General features: G+C 41.3%; 3 protein-coding genes across 7 annotated transcripts in view; 2 read left to right on the top strand and 1 right to left on the bottom strand.

Moving 5' to 3' along the window:
• The window catches only part of kcnb2 (potassium voltage-gated channel subfamily B member 2), a 101,557-nt gene extending 93,559 nt beyond the window's left edge, over positions 1-7,998 (top strand). For 2 of the 3 annotated variants that reach the window (XM_037079160.1, XM_037079161.1), the window contains one exon: positions 2,925-7,998. In XM_037079160.1, the coding sequence (XP_036935055.1) occupies positions 2,925-4,898 (1,974 nt within the window). In that variant the 3' untranslated portion in view covers positions 4,899-7,998. The remainder of the gene's footprint in view (positions 1-2,924) is intronic. The other variant, XR_005071472.1, reaches the window with a different exon arrangement.
• A 3,506-nt stretch (positions 7,999-11,504) lies between these two features.
• Positions 11,505-16,350, top strand: terf1 (telomeric repeat binding factor (NIMA-interacting) 1). 2 transcript variants are annotated; one of them, XM_037079163.1, is made up of 10 exons: positions 11,505-11,753; positions 12,360-12,455; positions 12,827-12,954; positions 13,082-13,168; positions 13,251-13,400; positions 14,889-14,995; positions 15,092-15,118; positions 15,261-15,358; positions 15,495-15,574; positions 15,669-16,350. In XM_037079163.1, the coding sequence occupies exons 1-10, from the start codon at positions 11,570-11,572 to the stop codon at positions 15,828-15,830; spliced, it is 1,119 nt and encodes a 372-aa protein (XP_036935058.1). In that variant the 5' UTR covers positions 11,505-11,569; the 3' UTR covers positions 15,831-16,350. The 2 variants fall into 2 exon arrangements, with proteins under 2 accessions (XP_036935058.1, XP_036935059.1); XM_037079164.1 differs by having other exon boundaries at positions 15,467-15,574; positions 15,669-15,811.
• On the bottom strand, positions 16,000-20,669 carry LOC119008634 (somatomedin-B and thrombospondin type-1 domain-containing protein). Of its 2 annotated transcripts, none has more exons than XM_037079165.1 (5): positions 20,154-20,669; positions 18,190-18,384; positions 17,750-17,828; positions 17,063-17,239; positions 16,000-16,735 (listed from the first exon to the last, which is right to left on the bottom strand). In XM_037079165.1, exons 1-5 carry the CDS (start codon positions 20,368-20,370, stop codon positions 16,618-16,620), a joined length of 786 nt encoding a protein of 261 aa, XP_036935060.1. In that variant the 5' UTR covers positions 20,371-20,669; the 3' UTR covers positions 16,000-16,617. The 2 variants fall into 2 exon arrangements, with proteins under 2 accessions (XP_036935060.1, XP_036935061.1); XM_037079166.1 differs by lacking the exon at positions 20,154-20,669 and adding an exon at positions 18,713-20,123.
• Positions 20,670-20,749: the final 80 nt, after the last annotated feature.

Here is a 20,749-nt window from a genome sequence, read left to right as displayed (position 1 = left end):
GATGGTCTAATTGAATCCTTTATTAAATGGTCAGGATACTAGTGACACTTTAATCCCGATCACTTTACCTCTTCAAGATTTGAAAGTGTCCACTTCTTGTTTCATTTCCTGCCTCATGTGGCTTTGTTCCACTGGGTCACTTCCAGGTCAGCAGGCCTGGCCACGTTCATTTGCGTCTTTTAATCCAGCGCTCGCAGCATTTGATGCCATCGCACATGCAAATCAGGGGCAAAGAAGACTGAGTCCAAGTAATTGATCTTCTTAACTACTCCCACTCAATTACAGTAGGTTAATGCAAGCCACTGCAGGATTGCTCATCCTCTTGCTCAAATGCCATTTGCTGCTGTCCGTGAGGGAGGGGTGCCTGGGTGTGTGGGAAGGTGAGCTTGCATGGGTGTGGGTCAGGGAAAACATTAATCACTTTCTCTCTGTGTCTCTGAGAGTGTTTGCATGCATACTCACTGTTCATTGTGCAGTTTTATAAGGGCTTGCATGCTCTGAAGTGTGGTACAGCAAGAGGTTAACTGTCTCCTCTGTGAAAGAACAGGTGACCTCTGAAGAACGAGCGACCTTTTGCTTGTATTTTCATAAATCATAGATATTCTTCTACTGTATCGAAAAAAAAAAGATCCACAAAGCGAACACCAGTAAGCCTATAAACTCAAAATCACTATCGCATGCCCTCAACTACTCCTCTACTTCTGGAGCTGACTTGGTGCCAGGGTGTTCAGCAACAGGACACAAGCAAAGGTCTTCTGATCGAGTGGCTTGGCACCAGGGGATGAGCCTCCAGTGAGCTTGCCAAAAAGTTCTGGGGTTCTGAACCAATCTGCGTCTTTTCAGCTCTGTGCCAGGCCAGGACCAGGTGACTCACTTAGCTGCTAAAAGGTTTAACCTTATCAGCACCAGCATTCAATTAGCGATAACACTCGTTTGCTGAGCCATGACACCCCCTTGTCCCCTCTTTCTTACCGAAAAGGAATTTCCTCCTTTGAAAACGGTTTTCTTTTTCAGGCAGTGTCATCAGCCTTTAGCCCCTTTATCGAGTGTGTCACTGCAAGCCGGAGGCTAATGGATAGATCATAGAAACGGCTGTCCCCTGAACATTTCTGTAGAATCCTTGAACTTAAACAACCCTGCATGATAGTCACTAATACGCGATATTTGCTAAAATACGCAAGTCTCACAGATGAAGTGGCTGTCTCCAGACTGCACTGTGCAAATTTATGTAGGATAATCAGTGTGTTCTGCAACTTACTGGCAGTTTGTGATTAGTATTCCCGGTGCTTTGTTTTTCCTATCTTGACTGAGAACCTTCAATCTTTGTTCATTAGATTTTAATAGGTTTTATATTGCTTGGGTCATAGAGGACTTCACACAAAGGAATGCAAATTGTTCCATGCACTGGTTCAGTAGATTGACTGAGGTTATGCTGCAGTACTGTCGAGTGTAGGACAGAGACTCTTCACCTGTGTGGGTTGAGACTGTGGTGGAAATTTCTGTCAATAAAAGAGTAAAGTCAGATCTGTCTTTTCGGTAAGTTTAATCCAACCATCTGCAGATGGACTCACCACACAGTCAAATTCATGAGCTGAGTGAATGAGCCCAGAGTAAAGGAGTGTTCACAATTTTATACACAGATATCAACAAGGTCAGGGGAAGAGACAAGCACTCTCGGTGCCAGCAGTGATTAAGCTACACACACACACGTACATACGACTATCCCAATCAGACAGGCTTCTCATCGACACAAGACGTAAAGTTAAAACTTCATGACGCATGACCTGGGATTCTGTGCAAAGCATAAAATTATCAGACATAAAACATAAGACAAGAGGGTGACTTTCTATCTGAGTTTTGGCTGGTTCATGACTCTATTACAATCATATAGGGCAGAGGTTAGGTGTTCATGCATTTGCATAACATATCAGTCACATGAAGCAAGTTAGATAAATGTCTTTAAGAAATCATATTCAACAAAATAGTTCAAAATTCATCAACCCATAATGAAAAGGAATTTTTCCATCACAAGACATTGAGCAGAGTTGAGGTGTGGAAAAAGGACATCAGCTAATCCCAGCAGCATTGAAAGAAGTAACAGTGGCTCTGGTGAAAGACAGAGGCTTGGATAGAGTATGATGAGGTATTATAGAAGAAAGTGAAGAGAGACGGAAGTGACCTAACCCCTGACCCTAACCCTGACCATACCGCCCACACTGTCATCTCCCATACACCGAGCCTCGGTCAGAGAAGGCAAGATTTAATCTGCTGAGGTCAGTAAACCCTGGTCAAGTAGTGAGCTGTAGTTGTAATGCTGCTTCATGCTGCGCATGACCTCATGGGATTATGCAGGATGTTCTTAACTACTCCCTGACTGAGCAGAAAGCACAGGGAGTTGTATGAAGTTATTATATTTTCCAACATAAGTTTTCAAAAACTACTTTGCAGCAACTTTTCGTTTATTGGTGAAAGCAGTAGCTCATATTTTCAGACAGAAAGAGGGAGTTTTCTACTGTTGCCAACAGGTGGAGCCAAAATCCCTCCATCCTTTTATCTATTGTTGCTCCCACACACACGCACACGCACACTTCTCTGTTTCCAAAATAGAAATCTGGCCTAGTTATTTGCTTTATTAAAGATTCTCCTCATATAACAATCCATCCAGCCATGCCACATTCACTCAAAGATTGAATCACTCATTTTGTGCCTTCTTTTGTCATTTTACATTACCATGCTACTTACCTTTGTCCTCATAAACAACACTGTGATGTGCTTTATGTATCGCATATGCATAAGGGTGGCTCATTTTCATTCAAGAACACACCAATAGGGCCTTTTAAGCGAAGGCAGACACTCCATTAGACTCATATCACTCATACTTGGACTCTCGCTAATCTTTCATTCCCCCTGTGTTCTCTTTTCAGATTCTGGCCATCATCTCAATCCTGTTCATCGTCCTCTCCACCATCGCTCTGTCCCTCAACACCTTACCGGACCTCCAGGACATAGACGAGTTTGGCCATGCCAGCGACAACCCCCAGCTGGCTCATGTGGAGGCCGTGTGTATCGCCTGGTTCACAATGGAGTACCTCCTTCGCTTCCTCTCCTCTCCTAACAAGTGGAAGTTCTTCAAGGGCCCACTGAATGTCATTGACTTGCTGGCCATCCTGCCCTACTATGTCACCATCTTCCTAACTGAGTCCAACAAGAGTGTGCTGCAGTTCCAGAACGTGCGCCGCGTGGTGCAGATATTCAGGATCATGAGAATACTGAGGATCCTGAAGTTGGCCCGGCACTCCACAGGGCTCCAGTCTCTAGGGTTTACCTTGAGACGGAGCTACAACGAACTGGGCCTGCTCATTTTGTTTCTTGCCATGGGCATCATGATATTTTCCAGCTTGGTCTTCTTTGCTGAGAAAGATGAAGATGCTACCAAATTCACCAGTATCCCTGCCTCATTCTGGTGGGCTACTATCACAATGACTACCGTGGGATATGGTGACATTTACCCACAGACTTTACTTGGAAAGATCGTGGGTGGGCTCTGCTGCATTGCAGGAGTGCTAGTCATTGCCCTACCCATTCCTATTATTGTCAACAACTTCTCAGAGTTCTACAAGGAGCAGAAGAGGCAGGAGAAGGCCATCAAGAGGAGGGAAGCACTGGAGAGAGCCAAGAGAAACGGCAGCATTGTGTCAATGAACCTAAAAGATGCCTTTGCCCGCAGCATGGAGCTGATGGACGTGGTGGTAGAGAAAGGAGATGACAAGACCTCCCTGGACAACCACCTGTCGCCTGGCCGCTGGGGCTCTACCAGGCATGCCAGCTCAGAGACTAACCTAAAGTCGCCAGATAAAAGAAACCCAGAGTCTCTGCTGCAAAATACTCCTCATCGGATAACCATCAACACCAGTGGAAGTCCCCAACGGACAAACAGGACCCCGCAGCACCTCAATGTGCAGAAACTGGAGGAGATGTACAACCAGATGACCAAGTCCCAGTCCTTCACTAACCTCAACACTACAAGCTCCATGAGCACTCTGAGCACAACCATGACCGGCCCTGCCTCACCCAAGAAATCTCACAGCCCCCCTGAATTCACATTAAAAGAGGAAGTAGAGCTTGAGATGAAGGAGGTGCAACCATCCTCACCTGATAACTTTGCAAGCTGCTCAGCAGACTGTAGAGAACATGACTCAGATGAGGAAGAAGCTGTGCCCTATGAAATCAAACACCCCAAGGCACCACCGTATCTGGATCTTAGGCATCGGAGGGCCAGCAGTGACCATAGCTTTACTGGTGCCCCTCTCAAAGATGGCTTCTTTGAATCTGTCAATCCAGGTGACGGATCAAAGCTCCACATAGTGGAAGGGGAGAGCTTTAACAGCTCTGTTGAGAATCTCCAGAGCTCTCATAGAGGAAATAACCCTCTTAAAAACAAGGGGTTGAAGGTCAACTTCACCAAAACGTCTGCTGAAGGCCCACTAACACCGCCAAGCACTACCTCTCCTGGAGACATCAGCTCCAGCATCCTGGAAGACGAGTCCCCTGATGGAGAGACGTCACCGCTCATCCCCAGTTCAGAGGAGCTGCTCCCGGTCACAGAGGAGGAGACCTGTAAGAGGTTGGTGGTGGACACACCACCCGGCGATGAAGATCAGTCCACAGAGAACCATGAAGAGAAGCATCTGATGGAGGTGGCAGGTGCCGCAGTTGCGCCCTTGTCGCCCAAAACGGCAGCACAAAATTGCACCCAAGATCTGGTTGGGGCAGGTGGGGAGGTCAAGGCTGACAGCAACCAAAGTGGACACAAAGTAGAGAATCACATGTTTACGTCAGATATCCACCTGATACCCGGGGACGGCAGCCTGTCACCGACCTGTGAAACCAGCATGTGACTCTGAGAGAAGCTTCTGAGGGACAATAGACCCACTGCAGCCTCAGCCCGATGTGCGGGAGAGCGGGAAGGGAAAAGACAAGGGTGCTGTTGTAGTGACAGAGATTTTTGCATGGCATGACAAGTCCCTTTTACTTGTGTTGTTGTGTGTTGCTGAAAAAGAAACTGCAGTGCTTCGTGCAGATTCGAGAGTGACTTTGGGGACAAACAGTGAGCTCAAAAGAGAAGGCTCTTGAGGGAATTCATCAACTTATGTAGACATTTTGATCCTCCTGATGTACATAATGACAGTCTCCTTTTTCTAGCAAAAGAAGGAAATGCACAGAGGGACTTATCTGTAAAAAGCATGCATTTAAAAAAAACCAGACAGATATTTTACGGTGCTTAGTTTGCTGAAAGCGCTCCACTGTAAATAGAGGACATCTAAGGCAATGACAATGCACAGGATGGCAAAGGAAAACTGTCACTGAAGGTATAAGAATTTGCAATGTGAAAAGGGATTTAAGAGCCCTCAGACTGGGTGTTGCATCGTAGCGACCTATTAAAAAAACATATCATTACCTTTTGTGGAAATGCAAAGTGTTCCCATGATGACCCTGTAATGTTTTTTCGTGTGAAAACTGGTGTATGAAACCGTAACGTTGACAATATCGCTTTTGGTTCTCATAACGACTGTTGAACTTTCAGTTGAGCATCCTGTATTCAGTCTTCAAATAAATGACGGTGGGCAAGAAGGACAAAAACACCTTGATCCCTCCAAATACATCTGTAGTTGCCAAATAATATATGTAACCAGTAAGGAAAGGAACTAGCACATACTTCTGAAAATAATTATCATGCAGTTTCACAAGTTAGAACAAGGTTTAAAGGTCCAGTGTGTAGGTTTTAGGGGGATTTAGGGGGAGAAAGGGTCACAGTTGGGGTTAAGGGGTTTGGAGTTAGGGTTAGTGGGTCAGGGTTGGGGTTTTGTTTTCGTTAACTTAAAATAAGCCTTTTGTATCTACAGAGGGAGCAGATTCTCTTCCATGTTGCGCCGCCATATCTCTACAGTAGCCCAGAATGGACAAACCAAACACTGTCTCTAGAAAGTTTGTTTTTTTTGTTGGCGTGTTTAGCAACCACCTTAGGGAAGGGTGAGGTGATGCTGCTAGATGCCACTAACTCCTACACACTGGGCCTTCAAGACATTTTATTCCTTGTTCAGCCTTTTTGATTTCATCCAAACCAAAAAAATACATCTTATTTACTCTTTGACTTCAGATATATACATCTAAAAGTAGATTTAAGAATAAAATATGAAATATGTAGGTCTAGATTGGTACTTTCTAGATAAGTGAGATTCCATAAAGCAGAGATAAGACTATCTATTAATTCAGCACATTAGGTCTGGTCATTAACACACATATATGCTTTATGCTATAATTATATATTTTGGCAGTTCAAAAGGGTCAGACTACCACAACAACAAAAAAAAGAATAATATTCCTTTTGATATCAATGGACCAAATCAAGCACACTGACAAGCTTTCATTTATCTCAGCTGCATAGTAACATATACAGTAATATCATGTATTCTGACAGTAGTTATGGAGGTGTTTTTGTTGTTTTCCTTATGGTTTGTTTACCTGCATTGTGTTCATTATCCTATCCTCAGCGCCCTGATGTCATTGTTGACATTTGTTCCATACTACTGCAAGTTTATCCGATCCTGCTGATAAGTTTAAGGCGTCTTTTTTTTTTCTTTTTTTTTTTGTATATCCGTAGTGTCTTGGACTGTTATTTATTGTGTTTCATTGTGAACAAAACGATTTTCAGTCAAACTTAAACCCAAAGGAGTTATTTTTTTCTCTTTAGTCTTCTCTCACGCTTTTTTGTTTTACACTGACTGAAAATATCCGTTGTATGTTGCCTTTTGATTCCAATTTTTATTGCTGGAATTATTTGTTTCTTGTTTCAGCATGACACTTGGCAGAGTGTACTGGTAGTGTGTTTGTGAAATCCACACAAACCTGAATGGTACCGACAGGAAGTATGTGGGTGATTTCTTTTGTTGTTTTCTCTCTTTTTCTTCTTATTATTATCATGTTTTTTGTTCTCACAGAGAGGTGTGGAATGTGCAATACCGCATACTGCAATCTATGCAGGCCAAGAATTGTGGCACTTTATTTTCTGTCTATGGGATTTGTAAGTGTACAGGCAGAAATTACTTGTATTTTTCAAATGTTATATCTTTAATATGAGGCAAAACAGTACTACAGCTACCAGAATCACAAACAATGCAAATGAGAATTTGACTTTTAATTTCTTTTTCATATTACATGTCTGGCGCCTTTGTGCCCGACATCAGTGGACCTCAAATTTGATTATCGGTGGGAAGAGGGATCCAAATTGACCACTTTTGGCCTTTTATATCGCTGTTAGATTTACATAAGAAATCTAACGCCATGTCTGTAGAAGATCTCAAGATGATCTGACTTCAATGGCCACACACAAAGGATTTTATGTTTTTTGTGAATTAACGTTGAGAATGATTCTATTTTTTCTAAACCAAAATGGAGCACGACCACAATTTCCTGCCATATGGTGGTTGAAATGATGCGTGCCTTTTCATAACACGGCTGTTTATGAGAAGGCAGCAAGTCATTTTGCTTTGTTCATATAGCACTGTACAGAAAATTCTAATTTTATAGGAGAAATCAGGTCTTTATGTAATAGATACAAGTAATGTTATTGAGTTCTCAGGTTTTCTATAACTCTCTGATGTTCCGATTGGATAGATTCTCTGTTTTTTCTTTAACAGCTAACGAGTCACTTCTGTACTCTTTTTTTTTTTTTTTTTACCGTGATGTTGTCAAATCTCACGTTGATGTCTCAGCTCCTGGAGTTAAGGAGCGGCAATATCTCTCCCTCCTCCTGGGTAATCTGTGTGCTGCATTCAGTGTCCACCCCCATCAGTCTTCAGTGAGGCAGGAAGGAGCACAAACAAAGGAAGAAAAGTTTGGGCATTAGAGTTTAAAGAGGCACTATGTACTGTTTGGAGAATAATACAAACTCAGAAATGTTTATTGTTCCATAACTGAATTAACAAGCTGTTCTCAGAGGAAAATAAGGTCCCCAGAACACTATCTGAAGCTAAAAGGTGGCAGGGTCCGCCAGATAGAAACAGTTTGAAATTGTGTTGTCCTTTATAGATTTTATTCAGTCATGAAAACAAAGAGTGTTTGTTTATTTTGTGTGTTTACTCATAAATAATCCAGTCAATGGAGATATTTCTGGAGTTCCTCCCTAAAACTACATAGCGCACCATTAAGAGCTGAGAAGTAGGATGAAGGGGAGTGAATTATCTATCTGACGGTCAGGAAAAGGTCCATGCTGTCACTGAGCTGATACATCCGATTATTTCCCATGCTGACACCATTGAGTGCTCCAATCCCTCCAGCTTCAGAGGCTCTAACCTCACAGCATGCCCTCAGGAATAGAGATCATTGAGTGAAAGGAAGACTAGGATAAAGCAAGGCTGTGGGAAAAGAAGTTACATCACGTCAGTGATCAGTTGTGCTCCATATTTGCTTTTTGTCTGTGTTTATACTGTGGGCCCAGACAGATATCATTTAACGCAGTCAGAGAGCTCATGCAATTATCTTTCATGTGAGATTATTGATCCCTCATTGGAAACTCTTTGGTGCTCTCCAAAGTAAAATGTCAGTGGTGGTTGTTTGGGGTATTCATTTGTCTTTTTCTCTTTACGAAGGAAGGTTAGACGATAACCCTCTTGTTAAAACCCCTGTTCTTTTGTTCAATTAAACGTTGTTTTTTTTTTCCCCTTCATCCCTCATTTGTTGTAACCACGTCTCTGTGTTAGCGTCGAGTAATCCTTCATTTTGACAGGTAGGGTAGAGAAACAAGGGATTTGGATTGATCAGCCATACTCCCTGAGAATTATGTTTGTGTGGATGCTGAAATTAATTCTGTGAGCTGATGGCAAATGGACTGTGGACTGTGCTCTGTCTTACTGTCTCACAATGGCATTATCATCTGTGATACTGTACAGAGTGGAAAGGTTGTGTCTTTATTTTCTCTGAGAGAATGGGTATTGTCTGTGTCACTCATGCGTGCTTACCAAACCTTGCTCCCTGAAAATGCATAAAGCATTGTTTAATCTTATTTCTCTGTGTATACTGCCTCTTACATTTTTTTGTTTTTGGGATTTTTTTGTTTGTTTGTTTTTTTCTCTGTTCAGTTTTGGAGAACATTATCATTAGACACATTCTGAGCTACAGACTGTTTTATGTACAAAGCAACATCTTTGTGTGCATGTAGTAGTCCGAACAATTATGTGACCACAGAACACTTTGTTATGGTACATGTATGTCAACATTTCTGTAGAGCATTGTTCCCCATTATGTCTATTAGCATATGCAGAATAACAAATAAATGTGTATATAACGCGTGCGTTTGTGCGTCTGCTGTTCTCTACTCTGCAAATGAGCAGTCATTTGTAGGCCACATCTGCATTTTCTGCATATTAAAGATCATTACATAATGGGATATAAACATAGGCGTTCATAAATGCTTAACATTAATTAAAATCAATATTGCATTTGTGGAAAGAAAGTATGCAAAGTCGTTTTTCATATGCAAAAGTGCAGACAACTCAGCATTCTGGCTTGGCAGGTTGATAAATGATTTATCACTGGAGGGAAATGTATTACGTTCCATTAGATGTAATTAATGGATATCCACATTTCTGTTGTGTACCGCCCCCCCTCCCAAACAGTGTTACTGATCATAAATGGTGCTCCCAAACCTCAAAACAAGAAGCACTGCCATATTATGTATTTAATGTGAAAAAAAAACTTAAGGATGCAAACCCTCTAAAAGTGGGTCAAAAAAAGGTTTATAATACAATGAAGTGGCCTATTATTGCTGTGTTTATTGTATCACATGGTGGTAGAATCTGGGCCTTATCAAGGCACATGCTGAGGGGCATCTTGTCACACTTGGAGTAAAAATTGAATTTTTAAAAAACTTTCAATTTCCACACAGAATTTAGTAACTATTACATCGGGTATTCTGGGTATAAACTCTACACAACTTGCAGTTAGGAATTGTTCCTATCCGAAGTACTCATTTAACCTTTTTTATAATATAATATCTTCTTTTTTTTTTTGTAGAAATGTTGGCACAAGTCAAACAGAACCCAAAGAAAATATATGTCTCTTGCTATTCAATACCATACATATTTTTTTCTGAAATAAGGTCTCATGGCTCTCTATTCATGCATTATGGGCCCCTATGAAGGGAAAGAACATGAACTGCCAACATTAAATAACATATTACTTAAAAATATTTTTAAAATTGAACAAAATATCTCCAGTCTCTAATTAGATCTATATCTAATATCTATATATATTTTTTGTATACACATACAAGTACTGTGGTCTCAGCTCTAAATGAGTAAAGACTTCAAATCTAAATTCATACACATGATATTGAGAATATAGGGTCATACTTTTCCTATAAATACACGATTAATTATTTGGAATAAAGTTGATTTTGGAGTCTACCAACTCAACAAAAAAAGACACTTTGGGATCCCAGCTCATCAAATAAAAACATATATGGCAGTCAACCTGACTTGCAATCCTGAAGTGTCAGTATTTGATGGGTTAGGAAGGAGACAAATCACTTAAAAATAAATAGCAAAATGTGCATATGCTGAGGTTTCCAAGACATATATGTAATATTTATGCTATTGCCATTGTCAGGTGACAGTGTCCCTGTTTATTTATTTTTTTAATGTCTCTGCTGTGTAAGCTTAGAAACGCGTAAGAAATCCAAACACAAAAATAAAGTCGTGGTTTCAGAGGCATTGTTTTACAGCCACACCTGAGTGTAATGCATACTGTAATCAAAATCCTCTGCGACACAATGGGTGCAGTAAATACTGTCATTCTAGTCATGGTTGGATTAGATGGATACACTAGATTACATTAACATTCTTCATTTTTTGGCAGTCATTTGCGTTGGACAAACATAGTAGAGTTGAAAGATGATATAATTTGATGGACGGGCTGCCTGGAAAAAAACTTGAGACCATGACTCAGACTTTGGAAACAGCACACTGCACACATAAATATTTCATTTTTCATTTAAGATATTTCGTTATTGATCCCTCTCAGGAGAAATTCACAGGTATATCAGCAGTACAGGGGGGAAATAAGTAGCAGCACAAGAGCAAATCTCAAAAAACTTATACTGGAAGAATAAAATAACAAATTTGAAATGAAAATATAATAAAAGCCATTAGAATAAAGATATACATACATTAGCTGTCCTTGTATGTATATAACTTGCGCAACATATAATAAATGTGCCTGTGCAGATGTGCTAATAAAATACTTCATACATACATAACTTCATGGATACATATGTCACTATATTGTGGCACACGGTGTTTTTATTTATTTATATATTTGGTCACTGATATCTCACTTTATCTGCATGAAGACTGTGTAGTTGCTCCTCCTGACCAGCAGGGGGCGCTTCACGCTTACCAGGCGACACCAAACTAAACACTTGAAGCGCGCGGAACTCAAACAACTTCCGAAGAAGAAGAGGAAGGAGAAGAAGAAGAAATGAAAGTTTCCAGAAGAGGAGCCAAACATAAACATGGAGCCTGAAATTCACAACGAAAGCGCCACAGATGCAAGTGACGGAGACGAGAGTGTCAGCTTCTCCCAGGTCACCGCTGTCGTCACCGGGTGGACGTTGGACTTCATGTTCGTCAGCCTGTGTCGGAGCTTTAGGGAAGGCAAACTCGAAGAGTTCAACGAAACGCTCTCGGCTTTCGAGGGTGAGTTTTAGCCTAACTGGCTAGCCCACTTTAACTTAAAATAAGGGAGCAACCTTAGCTATTAGTTTGTCTAGTTTGTTGCGTTAACTATCTAGATATTTTTTGCGTACAAATTGACAAAACAACCCAGCAGCGTCTCAAACTGCAGCCTTAACTGTTCCTCTATTGTTTAGTTATAGCTTACTTACACCAGCAGCCTAAGGTAGCTCAAAAAACTGCATGAAAGCGCATGAATCGTAAATGAAAGATTACATCTATGCAATAACATCACGCCATTAATATGAAGGCATAAACTCAGGACAGCTCTAGATTAAAACACAGCTGTTTCCCCCATACTTCGGCTAAAACTCCTCACAAACCAACCTAATTTGCTACCTGCAGTAGGAGAAGTGTGAGATCCTGCAGCTATATTACCATAATCTATTCATCATTATTACTGCCATAATCAAATTATCATACATTCTTACCCTGATACCTGCAGTGAAATTAGCTGCATCAGCAATGAGCTCGGGAAACGTTAAATTTGTTGCATTAATCTCACCACAGAAAAGCCAATAAAGTATCTTTCGTAAAGTTTGTGAATCTGTCTATCTCTCCTTCTTTTAGCTCTTTCTCAGAGTCCAGCTATAAAGGGAACACTTCATGAGGAGAAGATCATGATATGTGCCTTCCTTGCGAGAGTCATCCATGGAAAGCACCTGGGTACGTCCTCGGTCAGGGCAGTCAGATCCGACTGTATATACTTTTAGCATACACTGTCATGCTACTACAGCAACATGCCACTTTTTCATCAGCAACGGCAAAAGAATATACTGCCAGCTGTTATTTCAATGGTGTCATTCACACAAAAACATATCTGCAATACAAACAGTTGTCTCATATGTTTACCGTCCTGCAAATCATTGGAAAAATCACATATGTTTATAAGCAAAAAGATTTTATTATTTGTTTGTTTACAGTGTACACCCAAGAATGTTTGTAACTTCAAGCTAGAATTAATGCATGTAAAAGGCATCTTTGCCTAAGATGTCTACACTCTCGCTAAAACCATACTGGCCCTGTTATTCCTCCAGATGTCCAGTTTGAAGAGGATGCCCATGTGATGCCTCTGATGTCTGCTGCCAAAGTTTGGTCGAACCTAGAGGACACCGTGGCGGACAGTAGTTTGTTCAAAAACATGACCATACTTTTGTTTGTCCAGGTGCTTAATACAAATTATTTGATTGGTGTGTGTGTCCACAAGATCGGAGAATGCTGTATTGCTGGCTAGAAAGTACCGCCTCAAGGTTAAAGTCAATTTTTCTGTCCTCATTTTGCCCCTGTTCTAGTCCGTGGCTGTGTGCTTGGAGAAAGGCCAAAGATCTTCTGCCTCCTCTGCCCTCAAGTGGTTTGAAAAAAACAATGAATTCCCACAGGTTTGTCTGTCAATTATTGTCTCACATCAAAGGGTCAAGGTGGAATTCTTGACGGCTTAGAATGATTTTTGTATTTCAACAGAGTTTGGGAATACGGCTGTCGAAAATCGTGAAGCAGACGGAAACCTACCACCCGTTCCTCATGAGCTTCAGCTTCAGCCGCCTCCTAGAGACAGTGCAGTCTTTCTTGGATACATTCTTGGAGAAGAACCCCTCTGACTATCTTCTCAAGGTAGAAGATGTAAACTCACAACTTCGAAGTTCATCATTGTTCATAAAATGTATTGACTAGCTTGACAGCAGGCCCAGCCTGCCTGTAATCAAAGCTCAGAATGATAATTACTAAATATAATATTCTGTTGTCAAATAGCCGTAAATTAGAATTTTGGATGTTTTGATTGCCACAAACATGTTATCTTTATTATTTATTTATCAATCATTTAGTTGAGTCTTTTAGTTCAGTGTCCACAGAACCTAATATAGTTGTTTACTTTATACTTAGACTTATCTTTTGCCAAAATATAGATTAACATATCTCTCTTTAATAACCATATTCCTACACAAAACCTACGTCGGCAGTGACCGCATGTATACTACTTATCTGTATACTTACAGTCCTTGAAGAAGAAAAAGAAAATTTGTCCCAAAAATCATAAACTTGGTTCACAAATTATCTTCAAACATTAAATGTACGTATCTGATACATGTTTATACACAGTTTTAGTTTTATTGAATGTGTTTTTGCACACAACAATACAGGGATATGACGCTGAAAATCTTTTGGGGGGGAATGATTGACAGTGCTGTTCAGGATATTATAGCATGACCTTTCAGATATTTAAAAAAAGATACTTCATTGGATTATTGAAAAAGTAAAGCCCTAGCTTTACACTGTTGCTAGAAAATTGCTTTTATTTTATTCATTGTATTCATGATGAAAATATACCTTATATATCTGGTTAATACAGCTGCCTCTGCAGGACTAATGCCAATGTAAAATTAAGGATCAGCTTCGTGTGCTTGAAAAATAAGGAATAAGAATAGCTGTGAAAGATATCACCCAAGAGGATAAGTCCCCTCCTTGATCCGTGATTTTTTTTAAAAAGTAGAATGAAACAGTTTGAGTAGTGCTTTATTTTATGCTTGAAAACTCCAAATTCACTCATATATTATACATGTTAAATTAATTTAACTGACATCTCTTCTTTTATCCAAAACAATGTGAAAAGAATTGTCGGGTTTTGCTCTTCAGCTGTTTGGTGTCCCACATTCTGCTTTATGGGCAAAGGTAACAAACAAATTTCCCCTCTCAATAAACCCTCTTGCTGTCGTGCGCCGACCTGTTCGACTCTGCTCTCGTCCTTCTGAGTAATGGTGCTTTGACCAACTGAAGGTGCTGATGTGACATTATCAGTCACAGTTAATTGACAATTTGTCATCAAAATTATTTGGAAGGGCACACGGCTACATTCAGCCGAGCTCTCCTCGGGGTCCAGCGGACTCGCTTATTCATGAAAGTTCCAAGAGTGATTTACATAGAGGCTGTCGACCAAGGTTAAACTTTGAAGGGTGTTATGATGACAGGCCTCATTAGTTTTGCGTTCACATTATAGCAACACTTAAACCTGGAAGTTAATTGTTTTGGAAGAGCATGAAAAAGGAATATTTATTAACATAACTGATGTAAGTCTGTGTTTGTGTGTGACTCTCCATCCATCAGGCCGCTACAAAGATGGTCCAGTCATCAGAGAACAAGGAGGGCTTGGAGGACGTTGTGACACAGGACAGCTCTCTGTCACAAACAACCAACGAATCAGCGGATAGAAAGTAGGAAATTACCTTTAACCTCTTGTTGTATTTTTGAAATGTATGCACATTCCGTTTCTGTTCCATATTACACAATGTACATGTATGTCCTAACAGGAAAAAGGAGAACCCTGTATGTTTGAGGTTAGTAGAATAAGTCTTCTCAAACAGATACATTTATTTGGCTTTTGCTGTCTCTACTGGGTAGAAATGGAGTGTGTTGTCCTAAACACTCGATTGTAGAGTTGTAAATATCATTTTCTCACTCTGTGTTGTGCTTCCGCAGAACAAAACGGAAGCTGATGTCAACTAAAATTATAGATGTATGGAAACCCGATACAATCAAGAAGCCTTTTGTCTCCATCAGAAGAATTTCAGAGAAAGGTAAGTTTAATTCTTCCTCTGCCTTTGATATAAAATAAAACAATTATTGTATTTAATCTGATGTGACAAAACTTTCAACTTTATATTTAAAATTCTGATTGTGGGCAGGACTTAAAAAAAACTTTACCTCCATCAGAATTGGCTCAAATGACATCAGTGAAGTCAGCGGACACCACGAATAACAACAAAGCGCCAACCACAAGAAAACGACCTGAGGTAGTTAACCCACACAGCTTATTTAATGTCTTGTCAAATGAACTTAAACTGTACTTTGAAATGAACTTCAAGTTTACGTTGTTCTATTTTTCAGAAGTGGACTCGGGAGCTGGACCTACTCCTCATGGAAGGTGTTAAACGTCATGGCAAGGGCAAATGGTGTCTCATATTAAAGGATTATGACTTTAAAGGGCGCACCGGCACCATGCTAAAAGACCGCTGGAGGGTTCTGATGAGGGCACATTTAGTCAGCTGAAGAGGGACGGTGCCTTTCTAATTTGTACAGTGTAACACATGTAAATAGAATTTTGACTCTGATTAATTCACTGAGCGGGTGCACTAGTTCAACCCCGTGCAGCCCTCGGCTTAATTACTGATGATGTTCCTTTTTGTTATGGTTGTAGCTCTCTAAATCTGTCTTATTATCTGTATTTAAAAAAAACATGGTATTGTTTTAATGTTTGGATTTCCTCCCACTGGCTGAACTGTTAAAGGTCTTCCTATATGTTTTGAGTGTGTTGTGGTCTGCTGCTCCTCTGTTTGCGTCAGGGAAAATGTCACACCACCAGAGGGCGCTCAACACAGAACAAGTAATTGGTCTTTCTCCCTCAGTGATGGAGAACATTTCGTTTCATCTTGGTCCATTTTCTTTTTTCCTTTAAAATAATGCCACAGTGCAAGTGTAAATATATTTTTGTAAGTTTTAAATTTTAAGTTAAATATTTTTGCAAGAAAATTGTTTAAATAAATGGATTCAGCTGTTGCTTGTTCAAAGAGACGCTAGTAGATGCCTAATGTGTACCAGAAAAGGGTGAAGAACTGTACAAGTTACAACAGTGTCTACGCAGAACAGTGGAAACATGCATATTGCATAGGCAATGCTTTAACATCAACATGTAGCATATTTAATATAGGCATAACTGCACCACCAAGTCTCAAGTCTCTCAGTGTTGAGGCGTCAGATCTGAGCACAGTATTGTGGTTGCACAGATGAAAATGTTATTGTGGCCACCAGGTCAGGGCTCTGCGCTGCTTGGTTTGGATCAGATGAAGACGAAGCTGTGTTGTGGTGGACAGTTGCACTGCTGGGTTTTCTGGATCTTCTTCCACGTCCCGCTGCACTGATGGTTCCCCACCGCCTGCCAGTGGAGCACAGCTTCTCTGCAACACAGTCACAGCCTCCATTGTTTATGGTTTTCAGACTGCTGTGTGCATAGTTTCACTGATTTACTGCCTTGCACAAGGACCCATTAAGTGTAAGAAGGAGGTGGGAACTTCTGCTGCTCAGATGTGTTTGGATAACATGGCTGATTAATGAAGTGGTTAAGAGTATTGTCACTTAACTCTAAATGTAAGTGTGGCAAAACCAGGTAAAATATATATATCAGATGTTTTTTTTAGATCCAAGTTTGAATGAACCTGAACAAACATGCAACTTTGAACAACACTGCAGTGAGAACATGCGTTTGAAGGTTCATAACTTCATACTTGTCTGATTCCTGACCGTCTCCTTGGCAGCTGCTGCTATTGTTTCGCATGGCGGGAGGTTCACACGCCACACACACTTTGAAGCCTTCTGTAATGTAGCGCATCCAGTGTGTGTGTGGCCGGTTCTCCACTGTACAGTGGGGTGTCCGGGACGCCAGTGTGAATTCCACACAGAACCTGAGGGGAGCAGGGACGGGGTCAGGGGGGTCACACAGTTAATCCTGGGATATTAGAGCAATGAATCAAGATGGATGACCAAACAGTTAGATGGAGCAGATGGGAATAACAATAATCAGACATTGGCCAACACTGTAAGCTGCCCGCAGTAAGTCACCTACTGTCATCTAGACCCTTTGTGCGTGTGCTTTTCATGTGACAGTCCTTATTAACGTCTGAGTGTTTGATTTCAAAGGATTGTGGGCAGTCGCTCAGCTTTGCTATATATGTATAATGGTCTGTAGACAGACATCCAGGTGAGCAAACACATAGCGTGAGCTCGTGCAGATGGAGAAAAAGGTTATCTTTTTCAAAACGGTTTGGGTTACACAGCATGATATTAAAATGAAGCTAACCCCTGGCGTCATTGGTGAACTTTTCAACTCTTGAATTTAAATACGCCTGAGGTCGTGTGCAGTTCCAGAATACTTCAGGAGGGGAGGCTTTATAAGAGCATGATATGAAACCTACCCAGGGTCTAGGGGGTTTCCGTAGTTGTCGTGCTTGGGCCTTCCCTTGGCAAACTCCTTGCTGGTGATGAAAGCAGGACCTGATGAGAGAAAGTTCACCATTCCTCTTAGTAATGTCAGGTTCAGTCTGAACTTTGCAAACCATATCAAATCAAATGCAACAGGGTTTGTATGGATACTGGAAATCCTTGAAAACCTTTGAATTTAAAGGTTGTTTAAAATTAAAATTTTGAATAAACTGCTTGAAATAGTAACTGGTTTACTTTCATAATACATGTATTTGTATTGGCTCTGCAAGTTTTTATGGGATGCCAAGTCTACTTACAGACAAGGGACACATTTTGTTCTGCATTTTTTTTTTTATTGTCACCCTTGTCCACAAAGCTGTCAAAAATCATAATGTCAAAAACCGGGTTAATGAACTGTCCCTTTAATGAGTACCTGATTCTTGTCCACAGTGGGCGCCCTGGTGGTCTCTGTACTCCCTGCAGCCGCTCCGTTGCTCCACGCTGGGACACGGCTCTCCACTGTGACTGGGCTGCTGCTCAATGTGGCGGACGCGCACTCGCGTCGAGGGCTGGCAGGGTTTGGCACAGCCGCTCCAAAAGCTCCAGTCGCCCACGACGCAGTCCTGAGCTGGATGTTGGCACCCACAGTGAGGGACAAAGACTATTACAGGATATCCTCTGTGGTAGCAAACAATGAGCTGAAACTCAAGAAAATGTTGTTCATAACGCCAACACTGACTCCTTAAGTTCCCTGTGTGTGCAGACGTGACACTTGTGAGCAAATCTGCAGTCTGCATAATTGTAATTACAGTTTTCCTGCAAAAGCGTAATGGAGCTGAATATGCAGGAAATAACTTAAGATCAATGGAGCATTGATTGTGACTTGTAGAATTAGTGTTTCCTGCTCTACTACAAGTGGTTTGAGATCATGCCAAGTGAGCAACCCATTCAATCACCAGGTCCTGTGAATTTTCTTTTTCGCTCGCTCCCCGCGCTCGATGATCGAGCTTTGATGTATGAGCCTAAGCATGCAGATTTAGAGACTACCGGCCTATAACACATATTAGGTACGCTCGGATTGTTTGACTGGAACTGTAATTGCTACAACTGATTGACAGAATCACATTCTTCAAATATTTGTACTAATTCCATTATGTGGGCCAGTCCACTGAAATGAGGTTAGGCGCAGAGCTGCCCGGGTTATTTGGTGAACTAATTATTGCCTTAAAGGTGCACTGAGTAGTTTTGGGGGAGAAGTTTTAATCAAGAGACAAATATCTTCACTCACTGATTCATTTATGTTTTTATGCCTAAATAGACTAAATTAACAAACTCTTTGTTTTTATGAATTGAATTAACTGAATAAACAAACTGATCTTAATGGTGCAATATGTATGAATTACAGTTGAAAACGTTCCAAAATTCACTTGTTCACAGATACAATAGTTGACATTATGATAACTATGTTTTGTGTTGCAGACATTTCTAAGTTAGCGTGCTAACCAGCTAGCCCTGGCCCGTGCTGGTCCAAAGCTAACCTGACACTTCTATGTTACCACTAACTCTCAGCCTGAACTGCTAGCTGCAGGGCTAACTGTGCTAACTAGCCAGCGGTCATTAACAATTAGTTGCTCTGTTGATATGCTGCCCCCCATTTGTTTATGAATATGAATTCAACAGGATGCCAGTTCATACACATGGTACCTTTAAAGGACAACATACTTTCATACTGTTTGACTTTGTTTACATTTGGCGGACCCTGCCACCTTTCTATCTTCTAACACAGTCAGATGCATTAACAGAGTTAATGCTCAACATAATACAGTCGAAATCATTATCTTCAGATTTCTTCTTTTGTCAAACCACCAGTCCAAAAACCCAAAGACTCTTCATTTACTACCATAGATTACAATGAAAGCAGAAATCCTACATTTAATAAGCTGCAACCTGTACATTTTGCTTGAACAAAACATTATCAAAACAGTGGTCAGCCAATTTTGACTTGCAGCTCTACTTAACAGCCATGTTGTAGAAGAAAAACAAGTGTTGCATGTATTATCAGAAGTTACAAGCCAAAGAATTCAGGACAAATCACGAAGATAATTGAATGCAAACAATTTCACACATTTTGGATGAATTCTGAACATATCCACCTTTCTCTGCCATCAGATATAGATGCGTGATGAGCAGCCCAGTAACGACCGGGCACTGAAAATAATCTCTCTCCTCCACCTATCTTTATCTTCTGTCAGATAGACAGATGAAGATAATGTCTAGAAAGAGTCTGGCTTATCTTTCGCCGCTGTCATATAGTTAGGGTGTGTGCAAAAATGAATAAACAGTCTCTCCTCTCGTGACTCATTCCCTCTCAGAACAGCTCCTCCGTTCATCCCTCACCTGGGCACTCTGTGAAGTAGTCAAAGCAGCAGTCCTTGGTCCTGACGCAGCCCTTGTCGCAGTAGCATGTCCCGTACACCCGGTCCATCCTCCAGTCGGTGGTCAAGCAGCTCAGGTCTCTGCTGCGGCAGCACTTCCCCGAACAGCCTCCTGACACCATCCTTCCAAGAGTGGAGACCACCAGCAGCAAACACGCAAACTCTACAGAGGATCCCATCACGAGGCCTCTGAGTTGTAATTTCTTGCTTCTAAAGTGTGTTTATTCCCTTCCTGGTCCTACTCAGTCGTACTCATGACTGTTGAGAGGTTGGAATACCAGCCCAGCCCGAGCCAGCCAAGACTCTGCTCTACCACAGGAGCCCTTGTGACCTGGAATTCCTGCGTCTGTCTCCTGTGTCCAGCCCCTCTCTTTCCCCCCCAGAAACAGGTCTTCAGAGCAACCTACAGCGCAGCACACCCCATTCCAGCTCCGATCACACTCCCATGTCTCTCATGTTGTGTCCTCCTCCCCTCTGAGCTGGTGTGTCTTTCTCCCTGTTTCCCAGCCGAGCACCTCCCTTCAGTCCTCCCAGGGAGGAGACAGGGTGAGGGAGGGG

The sequence above is a fragment of the Acanthopagrus latus genome, chromosome 19 (assembly GCF_904848185.1).
Source record: "Acanthopagrus latus isolate v.2019 chromosome 19, fAcaLat1.1, whole genome shotgun sequence".
Lineage (NCBI taxonomy): Eukaryota > Metazoa > Chordata > Actinopteri > Spariformes > Sparidae > Acanthopagrus > Acanthopagrus latus.
The sequence above is the reverse complement of the archived record's forward strand: the minus strand, read 5'-3'. Positions and strand labels throughout refer to the sequence as shown.

What these genes read in the sequence shown, in the direction of transcription:
- terf1 (XM_037079163.1), top strand. Translation starts at nt 11,570, where the DNA reads ATGGAGCCTGAAATTCACAACGAAAGCGCCACAGATGCAAGTGACGGA. An exon ending in CATCCATGGAAAGCACCTGG is followed by an intron (nt 12,456 to 12,826) that starts GTACGTCCTCGG and finishes TTATTCCTCCAG; the next exon opens with ATGTCCAGTTTGAAGAGGAT. An exon ending in CAGAAGAATTTCAGAGAAAG is followed by an intron (nt 15,359 to 15,494) that starts GTAAGTTTAATT and finishes TACCTCCATCAG; the next exon opens with AATTGGCTCAAATGACATCA.
- LOC119008634 (XM_037079165.1), bottom strand. Translation starts at nt 20,370, where the DNA reads ATGGGATCCTCTGTAGAGTTTGCGTGTTTGCTGCTGGTGGTCTCCACT. An exon ending in GGAAACCCCCTAGACCCTGG is followed by an intron (nt 17,240 to 17,749) that starts GTAGGTTTCATA and finishes TGCTCCCCTCAG; the next exon opens with GTTCTGTGTGGAATTCACAC. An exon ending in GACGGTCAGGAATCAGACAA is followed by an intron (nt 16,736 to 17,062) that starts GTATGAAGTTAT and finishes ACTGTGTTGCAG; the next exon opens with AGAAGCTGTGCTCCACTGGC.